This window comes from Somniosus microcephalus, chromosome 5 (assembly GCF_052327205.1).
Source record: "Somniosus microcephalus isolate GS21.2 chromosome 5, FLI_Smic_1.0, whole genome shotgun sequence".
NCBI lineage: Eukaryota > Metazoa > Chordata > Chondrichthyes > Squaliformes > Somniosidae > Somniosus > Somniosus microcephalus.
The window spans coordinates 44817108-44829126 of NC_140991.1; the positions used below are offsets into that span (position 1 = coordinate 44817108).

At 40.8% G+C, this 12019-nt stretch overlaps 1 protein-coding gene across 1 annotated transcript in view; it reads left to right on the forward strand.

Moving 5' to 3' along the window:
* Positions 1 to 12019, forward strand: part of wdr37 (WD repeat domain 37) — a 154847-nt gene that overhangs the window by 70859 nt on the left and 71969 nt on the right. Inside the window, 1 exon segment of the mRNA XM_085987595.1 lies at positions 9634 to 9769. Coding sequence (XP_085843721.1) covers positions 9634 to 9769 — 136 coding nt within the window.

Genomic DNA, 12019 nt, shown 5'->3' on the forward strand with positions numbered 1-12019 from the left:
GAATTTCTCCCCCCATATGTTTTTTTAACAGCTTTATCAACTTGTCTTCCCCCTTTCACAGATTTGGATATTTGAACCCCTAAGCGTGTCTTCCCCTACTCCTTTTTAAAGTTTTACCAGTTAGTGTATATATCCTCCTTCCTACCAAAATGTATCACCTCACATTTCATCTGATACCTATCTACCCAATTTACTAACTTGTGTCTGTCTTCCTTAGGTGGCTTACAGTCCCCTTCACAGTTAACCACGCTCCTTATTTTTGTGTCATTATGTTATTTGCCTGATGAAGAAAAGGCCATTAGGCCCAAACGCACTCCCAGTTTGCTTTGCCCAAATGCTTTAAGGGAGCAGTGGTGATGTGTTTCATTGCATCAAGCAGTTGCATTTATGATCAGCAATGAGGCAGGCTTATGTGTTGGTGGAACATCTTTTTGAGAGCAGGGTAAGTAGACATTGAGTAAGATTTGGAGTGATCATGAGGCCTGTCACTTCCCAGATGGGATGCATGCTGGAACGTGAGCACAATGTGTTCAACCTATTTTTGTCATCTATGAGCACTCAACTATAAGGTTTGGTTGGAATTCATGGCCCCTGTGTGGAGTGTGGTACATTCAGTGCAGAATTTGAACTGGTCCTTTTATTCTGCTGCAGCTAAAAGTCACAGTTAGTCCTCTTACTTATTCTCTGTGACCTTCCCCATTCTTCTTATGTTTGTGGATAGCACCGTTCTAGCTCCCACTAGTTATACAGACGCTCAATTATTATCTGCTGTTATGGAGGACAGCATAGAGTATAAGGGGTTGATGAGTGCACTGTGCCTTGAGGAGTTGGTTACTTTGTGTACTAGGGAGAAAGATGGGGTCCTGGAGATGGTGTTGGATCTATGGATAGTTCAAGTGGTCCTGCTGCTGATGTGGAACTTGTTGGCAGGCTGCTGGAAGGACATAATCCGGCCTTGGGAAGCAGCTTGCTTATTTTAGTAATGCCTTCTTCCTGCCTTGCACCTACTTTCAGTGAATGCCTGTGGGAGATTATTACTGCAATATAGCATTGATGGGACTGAGGCTGACAAACATTTTTCATGTAATAAAGCTGCTCTCCAAGCCACAAATGCTCTGAGGTGTTCTGGGCTTTGTGTTTGTTGGGGAGTGGGGTGCAAGGTGGCACTTACCTTCATGTTTAGCCAGAGATTTTGTGGGGAGAATGGGTCCCAAGCAAAGATTCCCTGGAGTTGCGACTCCTAATATTAATGCTTGAAGCTCAGGAATCTTAGCTTACCCTCCAAGTGCGGTGAGTTAAAGCAGATGCAGTTGTATTGAGAGTCACTATTTATGTCTAGGCTTTCATAAATGGTGCCTTAATTAGCTCACTTTGAACTGCCATACATAATAATTAATCAAACCAGGTCTGTTCACACAGGACCACTGCACAACTGCGTGAAGTCCAACCTTAACTCTTGCTTACCAAAGGCACCAAAGAATGAGTCTGATAAGAACATAAGGAATAGGTCACTCGGCCCCTTGAGCCTGCTCCGCCATTCAGTAAGATCATGGCTGATCCTGGGCTCAAAGCCACTTCCTTGCCCGCTCCCCATAACCCTTCACTCCCTTATCTTGTAAAAATCTCTACCTTAAATGTATTTAATGACCCAGCCTCCATGGCTCTCTGGGGCAGAGAATTCCACAGATTTACGACCCTCTGAGAGAAGAAATTCTTTCTCATCTCAGTTCTAAAAGGGCGACCCTTTATTCTGAAACTATGCCCCCGAGTTCTGGATTTCCCCACGAGGGGAAACATCCTCTCTACCTTGTCGCGCCCCCTCAGTATCTTATGTTTCAATAAGATCACCTCTCATTCTTCTAAATTCCAATGAGTATAGGCCCAACCTGCTCAACCTTTCTTCATAAGTCAGCCCCCTCATCTCAGGAATCAACAGTGTGAATCGTCTCTGAACTGCCTCCAATGCAAGTATATCCTTCCTTAAATAAGGAGACCAAAACTGTACCAGTACTCAAGGTGTGGTCTCACCAGTACCTTGTACAGTTGTAGCAGGACTTCCCTGCTTTTATACTCCAACTCCCTTGCAATAAAGGCTAACATTCCATTTGCCTTTTTGCTTACTTGCTGCACCTGCATGCTAACTTTTTATGTTTTATGCACAAAGACCCCCAGGTCCCTCTGAACTGTAGCATTTTGTAATCTCTCTCCATTTAAATAATAATTTGCTTTTTTATTTTTCCTGCCAAAGTGGATAACCTCGCACTTTCCCACATTATACTCCATCTGCCAAATGTTTGCCCATTCACTTAGCCTGTCTATATCCCTTTGCGGATTCTTTGAGTCCTCTGCACAACTTGCCTTCCCACCCATCTTTGTATCATCTGCAAACTTGGCTACATTACACTCGGTCCCTTCATCCAAGTCATTAATGTAGATTGTAAATAGTTGAGGCCCCAGCACCGATCCCTGTGGCACCCCACTAGTTACCATTTGCCAACTGGAAAATGACCCATTTATCCTGACTCTCTGCTTTCTGTTAGTTAGCCAATTCTCTATCCATGCTAATATATTACCCCCAACTCCGTGAGCTCTTATTTTATGCAGTAACCTTTTATGTGGCACCTTATCGAATGCCTTCTGGAAATCCAAATACACCACATCCACTGGCTTACCCTTATCCACCCTGCTCGTTACATCCTCAAAGAACTCCAGCAAATTTGTTAAACATGATTTCCCTTTCATAAAACCATGCTGACTCTGCTTGACTGCATTATGATTTTCCAAATGCCCTGCTACTGCTTCCTTAATGAAGAATGCCAGCATTTTCCCAACAACAGATGTTAGGCTAACTGGTCTATAGTTTCCAGCTTTCTGTCTCCCTCCTTTCTTAAATAGAGATGCATTCACTAAAACAATTTTATTTAACTATGTCTGCATTAATATGATTACTACTATCGCAAGTTACAATATAAGTAAACTGATACTTAATATCAGTCAACAGAATCTAAATCATTATAAATATATGTGCATCATTCTATCCCAGACAAAGCTGGGTTTTGCTTAGTAACAGTAGAACAGTGCTACATTCACTGCCCTCAATTGCAGTATAGACTTAGCAAAGCTTATAGTTTATATTCAATGCATTATTGAGTAGGCTTCCATTGTTAAAAGCTTATGTCAGGTACCGAGAGCTAAATACTGCAGAAAGCCTAGAGGAGTATAGAAAGTGCAGAGGTAAAATTAAAAAGGACATTAGGAAAGCAAAGAGAGGGCATGAAAAAAATATTGGCAAATAAAATCAAGGAAAACCCAAAGATGTTATATAACTACATAAAGAGCAAGAGGATAACTAAGGAGCAAGAGGATAACTAAGGAAAGATTAGGGCCTATTAGAGACCAAATAGCTAACCTGTGTGTGGAGGCGGAAGACGTGGGTATGGGTCTTAATGAATACTTTGCATCGGTCTTCACGAAAGATGGAGACATTGAAATATTAGGTGAGATAAACATAGTTAGAGGAAATAGTAAAGGGTTTAGCATCTTTGATAGTAGATAAATCACCAGGCCCGGATGAAATGTATCCTAGGCTATTAAGAGAAGCAAGGGCAGAAATAGCGGAGGCTCTGACCATCATTTTCCTATCCTCTGTGGCTATAGCCGTGGTACTGGAGGACTGCTGACGTTGTACTGTTGTTTAAAGAGGGAGAAAGGGGTAGACCGAGAAATTACAGGCCAGTCAGCCTAACCTCGGTGGTGGACAACTTATTGGAAAAAGTCCTGAGGGACTGTATTAATCATCATTTAGAAAGGCACGGATTAATCAAGGACAGTCAGCATGGATTTGCTAAGGGAAGGTCATGTCTGACTAACTTGATTGAATTTTTTGAGGAGGTAACAAGGAGGGTCGATGAGAGTAGCACGTTTGATGTAGTCTGATGTTGTTACACTAGAGAGGGCGGAGAGGAGATTTACACGGATGTTGCCAGGACTGGAGAATTTTAGCGGTGAGGAAAAATTGGATAGGCTGCGGTTGTTTTCTCTGGAACAGAGGAGGCTGAGGGGAGACTTAATTGAGGTGTATAAAATTATGAGGGGCATAGCTAGAGTGGATAGGAAGCACCTATTTCCCTTAGCAGAGAGGTCAATAACCAGGAGGCATAGATTTAAAGTAATTGGTAGAAGGATTAGAGGGGAGTTGAGGAGAACTTTTTTCACCCAGAAGGTGGTGGGGGTCTGGAACTCACTGCCAGGCAGCACTCATTAATCTTAACCCTTTGGTTCCTGTTCATCAACCAGTTTTCCACTATTGCTGCTATAATTCTGTTTAAACCATACGCCTGCATTTTCATAATGAGCTTTCTGTGAGACACTTTATGAATGCGTTTCTGAAAATCCATCTACATTACAAATGCTGCATTCTGTTTATCCAATTAGTCACTTACTCAAAAAACTCCATTAAATTTGTCAAATGCAATTTACTTTTAACACAACTGTGCTTAATTATCTCGTGCATTTCTAAGTGCATTTCTCTTTATTCTGCAGTCCCTTTGCTGCATGGATGTCTTCCCTTACTATTGGTTGCTGTTTTGATCGTTTTTGGATGTCTTTCTGTGTTTAGAAGCATTGAGGCAGAAAGATGTTCTTTAAAATAAATGGAGAAAACCAAAAAGGGGAGAGAAAAGGGAAAGGGTGAAATGTGTTTGATTTCTATTAAAATCAAATTAGTTGTACATTGAGATAGTTAACATGGCCAATGCAGGATTGGATCTCAAGGACTCCTGTTGATCCAATTTTGTTTTATTTTTATGGCTCCTATGTTTTCACTAAAAATATCTGCCATCTACTTGACTCCTTTCTGCACTACATATTGTTACCACACAGTGGTAGTGTTCTATTTGTGCTTTCCTTGTCTCCTCCATACCATGTTAACTCCTATTTATTGATGAAAGAAATTCTTAATTTGACAACTGCCCAATTCCTGTTTCACATCGTGTGTGGATCACCGACTAATGCTTCATGATGTTTGCAACAGTAAACAAAAATGGTATTGTCGTCAGGTGTTCATGTTCTTCCAGTTTTTGAATGATGCAGTTTTTGTTTTCTTTGCCCTGCAAGCTTTTTCTGTAATTGTGTGGTTTTAGTGAATGTGATAAATGAGGCACACAAAATAGGAATATCAACATAAATAGACATCACTTTGCTTAAGAAACTCAAAGTGGTTAAAATATGGAACTTGCTGCCACATGAGTAGTTGAGGCAAATAGCATAGCTACATTTAAGGGGAAGCTAGATAAGTACATGAAGGAGAAAGGGGTAGAAGGATATGTTGATAGAGTTAGATGAAGTAGGGTGGGAGGAGGCTCCTGTGGAGCATAAACACTGGCACAGACCAGTTGGGCCAAATGGCCTGTTTCTGGGCTGTAAATTCTGTGTAAATTGCTGCTGTAAAGTTGACGCCATTCGCCCTGAATAATGTTTCCTGTGATCTGTGCTACTGCTCTTATTTTATGAATGTGAAGACCATACATGCGTCTGAGGATAATCTTATACACTAGTGAAATAACCTCCGCAGAGTAGAGTCAATGGTACAGTATTCAAAGTATAGTTGTTTTATATATGTTCTGAAATCCGATCAGTAGATTACTTTTCAGCACACTAGATTGCCACTCGTGTAAATTTATTTTCAAATTCACTGTATACTGCCTTCTGTACTACAGAGTGTATTTGCAGTTAAAGTTATTTAACTGGCATGTATATGTATTCTTGCTGTAAATCACACTAGATTTGATAATTTTGTGACCAATTTGCAGATTTTGGAGTATATTGAGTGACTTCTGCATCCATTCAGAAATGATACAAATGTGCTGTTTTGTCTGGGTCTCTGGTTCCCTGTTTGATTTTAAAATTTTCATTTAATTCCTTCTGTTTATTTTCTCTTTTTTCACAATTTTGTAGTAAACTTTATTTTGATCTTGGTATCTCTTTTCTACAAACTACCGTAACTATTTTGAGTAGTGTAGCACCAACAGACAATAATTTTAAAACCAATTCTACTGCTGTCCTGAACGACTGGAGATGGTGAACTTAAATAAGTAAAGTGACTGGACACAGCAAATTTAAATAGCTGTCCTTTCACCTCCAGGACTTGAATTTTAATGTAGCCTGAATAGAGTTCATGGAGGTCTACCCTTTCTTCTGGATTTAAAGGTCTCAGCAGGCTTATAAATCAATAAAACTTGCGGTCTCGCTTGAGATACCAGAGAAATAGCTATAGGAAATGGAAATGTCACATTGGTGCAGTAGTGGGTGCCCTTTTGAGGCGTGGCTCACTTTGGAATAGTGTAGAGATACTAAATACTGCACTAGAACTTCTATGCCTGACCTGGGAGTGCTTGACACTGTCATAGGGAACCAAAAGTTTGAACTTATTCCACTCCCTGGCATTGAGATCATCGTATGTAAAATAGTTCACTTTTTAAAAATTTGTTCTTGAGACGTGGGTGACACTGCAAAGTCAGTATTTACCACTGATCCCTAGTTGTTATGAGAGCATTAAGGAAGGGTCAGTCACACAGTATGAGCCTGGAGTCACTTGTAGGCCAGATCAGGTAAGGGGTAGCAGGGTGTTAGTGAAGCAGTTGGGTTTTTATGACAATCTGGCAGCTTTCATTGTCATTTTCTGGTGACAGCCCACAAATTACCAGATTTATTGAATTCAGTTTCGCAACTTGGTATGGTGGGATTTGAACTCGCGACCTTTGGGCTAACGTCTAGTATCGTAACCACTAGGCACCAGACTTATGCTCCCCATCCCCCGAAAAATCGTGTACAAATGAAGTGCAAACCATGTTACTCGTTGAGTTTGCTCTCCTAGTTCATGGAGAGTTTCTTCTAAGTGTCAGTCTTGGCTCAGTGGTAGCACTCGGTGCTGTGTTGTCGGAGGTGCCGTCTTTCAGATGAGATGTTAAACCAAGGCCCCAACTGCTCTCTCAGCTGGATGTAAAAGATGCCATGGCACTATCTGAAGAAGAGCAGGGGAGTTCTTCCGGTGTCCTGGCCAATATTTATTGCTCAAACAACATCACTAAAAAAAAAAACACAAATATTCTTAGATAATTTATCTCATTGCTGTTTGTGCGACCTTGTGCTCAAATTGGCTGCTGTATTTCTACATTACAACAGTGACTACCATTCAAAAGTACGTTTTGGCAGTGATTATTAGCCAAGGCAGGGTGGTTATGCTTGGACTGTATAAAACTGTATAAAACACTAGTTAGACTACAGCTAGAGTACTGCGTACTGTTCTGGTCTCCACATTACAGGAAAGATGTGATTGCACTAGAGATGATACAGAGGAGATTTACAAGGATGTTGCCAGGACTGGGGAATTTTAGCTATGAGGAAAGATTGGATAGGCTGGGGTTATTTTCTTTGGAACAGAGGAGGCTGAGGGGAGACTTAATTGAGATGTATAAAATTATGAGGAGCCTAGATAGAGTGGAAGGTCCTATTACCCTTAGCAGGAGAGGTCAATAACCAGGGGGCATAGATTTAAAGTAATTGGTAGAAGGATTAGAGGGGAGTTGAGGAGAACTTTTTTCACCCAGAGGGTGGTGGGGGTCTGGAACTCACTGCTTGAAAAGGTGGTAGAGGTAGAGACCCTCATTGCATTTAAAAAGTACTTGGATATGCACTTGAAGTGCTGTAACTGGCAAGGCTACGGACCAAGAGCTGGAAAGAGGGATTAAGCTGGATAGTTCTTTTTCAGCTGGCACAGACCCGATGGGCCGAATGGCCTCCTTCTATGCCGTAAATTTCTCCGATTCTATAAGTACTTTGGGATGTCCTGAAGTTACATAACACACTATATAAATGCAAGTTTCTTCTTTTTTTGAATGTATATACAGGGTCCATAATAAATTTTCAAGCGATCCCTTAATACAATACACTTTTACAGTACCCAAAGTCCATTTTAATTTATTCATCCAGAATAATTATTATCTCCAAGGGTTTAACTTGATGGTTTGCACTCGTGCCAACAAAAATCAAGATCTGAGGAGTTTTTAGAAATATTAGATGCTATAAAATGGAGCCACTGAATTTGCTACCAAAAATTATCACATGGCATTAAGTAACATTTGTATACTGATTATGGATTGTGTGTTTTTTCAGCTAATTGCAATTTACTAATTTGTATACAGATCTTTGGAATGGTTTGTTGATCCCTGTATATGTAATAATTGAACAGGTGAAGTTCCATTTCCCTGTATTAATTACCAATCATTTCCTTTTCTAACATTAAACTCATAAACTACTGCATTCGTAAGATATTTTGCTGTATTCTGATAATGAGGAAATGCTTGGAGTTCTGCCTAAGCTTCTTGAAGTCCTTTTGGTCAAAGTTTTTATTGAATGCAATAATTACATGACTTCTAGCATCCACATTGTATTCTGCACAGCAGCATAACTAATAGGAACAGAAAGGAGCAGTGAATGGAAGCTTTTTCTGTTGATATCCTGTACCATCAGCAGCAATTATAAAATTGACTTGTATATCATCAATATTTTATTACACTTTCCAACAACTTGCACATCAAAATTGTTTTGAAATCCTCATCACGTAAAATGCTGAAAAATGTTGATAAACATCAGATGCAGTAAAATGGAACTATTGAGAAGCAAATTATTTAAATAAAACTGGTGCAAAAAAAAAGCAAATATCTCCATAAAAAAGAGAGAAAGAGGGTAAATATTGCATTATACATGGCATAATAACTGTATTGCAACAAGAACAAACTTGAGCTGAATGGATGGTAAAATCGGCAGTGTGTAAAACAGGCTGCTCATCCAATCCTGCCCTGTGAGTTAGATTAAAATGACCTCCAGAGCCTTCAGAATTTCAGTTAAATAAAGTATTGGAGGAAGTCAGGACTTTAATGGTCTATAAAACAGAGAAATCATTCAGATTTTTACCATGGAATATGAGGTGTTAACATTTTATTACCATCTTTCTGACACCTCATATTCAATTCAATAGTCAGCTCCATGTTGACCACCCGCTGCAAAATTGTGACTTGTGTTTTTGTAACTCTTTGGCTGAATGCATATATTTGTACAGCATATAATACAGAACTTGAAAAGCCGCAGTGTAGAGGTATTCACATACGGTTTCTATATATGCACGGTGAAGATTTATTCTTAATAACCTCACCAAACACCTCCGAAAGGCCACATATATCCTTTGGCACTTCTCCCTGATGGCCTTTTTATAGCTGTGGCTGTTGAATTGATTAATTTCATGTGCAGCTGCAGGGTGAGAGTATGTCTTGAACATGTCAGAAGTTGTTCGAAAATGTTTCTCCCCTAAAGTAACTCTTTGTCACACTCCAGCCTCTGACAAAGATATTTTGCAGAGCAGGATATACGGCAGGATAAATCTTGTCTGAAACCATTTATCAAGCGGCGTGGAAACTTTCTGCAAGAAACAATGTGGAGCTACTAACCTGCTGCACTTTGAATAACATTTGATTCTAACATGAGATGGGGTACAATTTTGTGGCACTTTTTATTTATTTATAACAATTGCATATATTTGTGCTTTAGGTTAATGTCCTATTTTGGTTCTTTTTAAAGATTGTGTCAAGTTTCAAGACCACAACTTCTAGAGCAGTCTGTCAGCTGGTGAAAGAATACATCGGCCATAGGGATGGGATTTGGGACGTCAGTGTTACACGCTTACAGCCTGTGGTGCTGGGCACAGCATCAGCTGGTAAAATGTTGCTTTATTTCAAACTCTGCTTTCCAACTTCTTTTCGTAGTGATTATTTTTGACTATAAGATCAGTTTATCTTAATTTTGTCGCAACAGATGTGCACAGCGTCACCCATTTCACCGCGTGCATGTCTTATTTAACATTTTATTAATTAAGCAAAATGCTTGTTGTATTAACAAATGCTCAATGGGGCATGCAGATTTTATTTCACTTATGAAGACTAGCTTTCTCATTTACCTGTAAATTCCTCAATCATGGAATCATCTTTGCATTTCTCAGCTCCTCATTAAGTGTGCGTGTTCACATTGTCATCAAGTAAGCTAGTTATGAAATTTATTGAAATTAGGAAAAATCTTTATTTTAAAGATGTATATTATATATTCGTCAATGGATTTTTGTGATATATCTGGCATTGTACAGTGGAAGGTTCCCTCGGAAGTTACCCAGGCTCCATATTCAGTTACATGGAAAGTTTAGTCAAGTAAATTATTCAGTTCTTAGTTTAACAGCTCTGAATCTGTTGGAACTATTTTTTTTTGAACAAAAGAGTATTTGTAAGCTTTGAATCATATACTATGTTGTAGATGCAACCAATCTTCTCCGCTGCCCCCGCCACCCCCCCCCCCCCCCCCCACAACAAACTTTCAGGCTTGCAAGTGCAACTGAGTTTATATATCGTCCACTGCTGCATGTTGACCATCAGTCTGGACCAGAGGTGCCCCTCGAGTGACCCAGTCCAAATCTTTTGATCCCTATTCCCCAAACTATATTTTGGATGGTTCTGAAGAACTGTTTCCTGATTGTTCACCGCAGTCCATCCAGACACATACTTATCATTTTGAGCACTCGGCATGTGTAGCTTCTGAAGAATGCAAGAGATCCCATGAGCTAAAACCTAGACTCCGTAAATATTTGTCCAGTCAGATTTATCTGAGAATGCCCAAACTTCCACTGCAAGTATGTCTTGGTCACTGGCCCATTTGTATCATTATTCAATTTTGACTGGAATATCTCAGGCCTGGAACTTCAGAGTTGGTGAAAATCCCTTCGGCAGTGTTGCTCGGTTTTTTTTTTAGGTTTGCCTGCTACGTGCCATCAGCTTGAGATCCAGAGTGCCACAGCAATCGATTATGTAATTGTGAATAGCTTGGCATACTCTTAGTTTTCCAATCGCATTGTTCAGCATCACTGGGAAATCGCGCAACACTGACCTTTTGTGTCACCGTGGCAGCTTTTCGTTTTCTCGGGCAAGATGCTGGCCTCAAATCAGAAGGTGGCGCCAAATCAGAGTGGCTGATGGCCTTTGTGCTTTGAGCTATTGGGCCAAGGTGCTTTGTCACAAAGGGATATTGGTGACCAGGAAGTCTGGAAGGGGGCTCTCTGATTATCAGTAGAGCAAATTAAATGGCAAATGATGTGGCCAGTGATTTCTTTGCTTCAGCAGCTGGAATTATAAATAAACTGAAGGTAGAGCCTGGTAGCATTCATCCATTGAGCAGCACTCTGTTCAGGTAACTGAAAAAGGGAAGGAGACTTATTTGGCCAAATGGAGGGCTCTTAAAATGACGCATGAGCCCTAAGGGGCTGCTGCAAAGGTAGATAAAGATCCAGTGCGCTGTAGATCAGGTGGACCATTAGTGAAATGAAACAGAATCAGTGGATTTTAATCATTCACAATGGGGTGCTGTTGCACAAAGATAATCCTAAATCATGTTTCCTTTGGCTAAAATCATCATCAGTACAATCAAAGGAGTTTGTTTGGTCAAGTGCTACACAACAGGTCCGGGAGGGCGTTCTCAGGGTCAAGAGAGACCATTATATTGAATTCGCATCTGACCAAACATTGCAGTACGGGTACAGTTGCATAGAGTCTTCGGCGTGGCACCAAGATGACATGCCTCGCAAAGGAAACTAAGTCAGCATAGTGTTGCAATCTTGGTAATCTGATACCTGAAACTGGCAGGTTTGTAGTACTCCACGGCACTGTTTATTCACCAGCAAGTTTGGAATGATTCTTCAATCACTGTGGACCAGCGTTCCTCCCACTTGGGTCTGGGGGGGAGGCTGGAGGGTGATCCGGGCAGGAGTGGGGAGGTCGGAAGGGCGGAGGGGGGATCGTAGGCCAGGAGTGGATCGTAGGCCGAGGATCGAAGGCCGGATGGGAATCGGAGATTCTAGGCCCCGCGGGGAGAAGGGGGGAGGGGACGGAGGTCTCGTTTGGTGGGGGGGTGTCGTGGGGCAGATCGG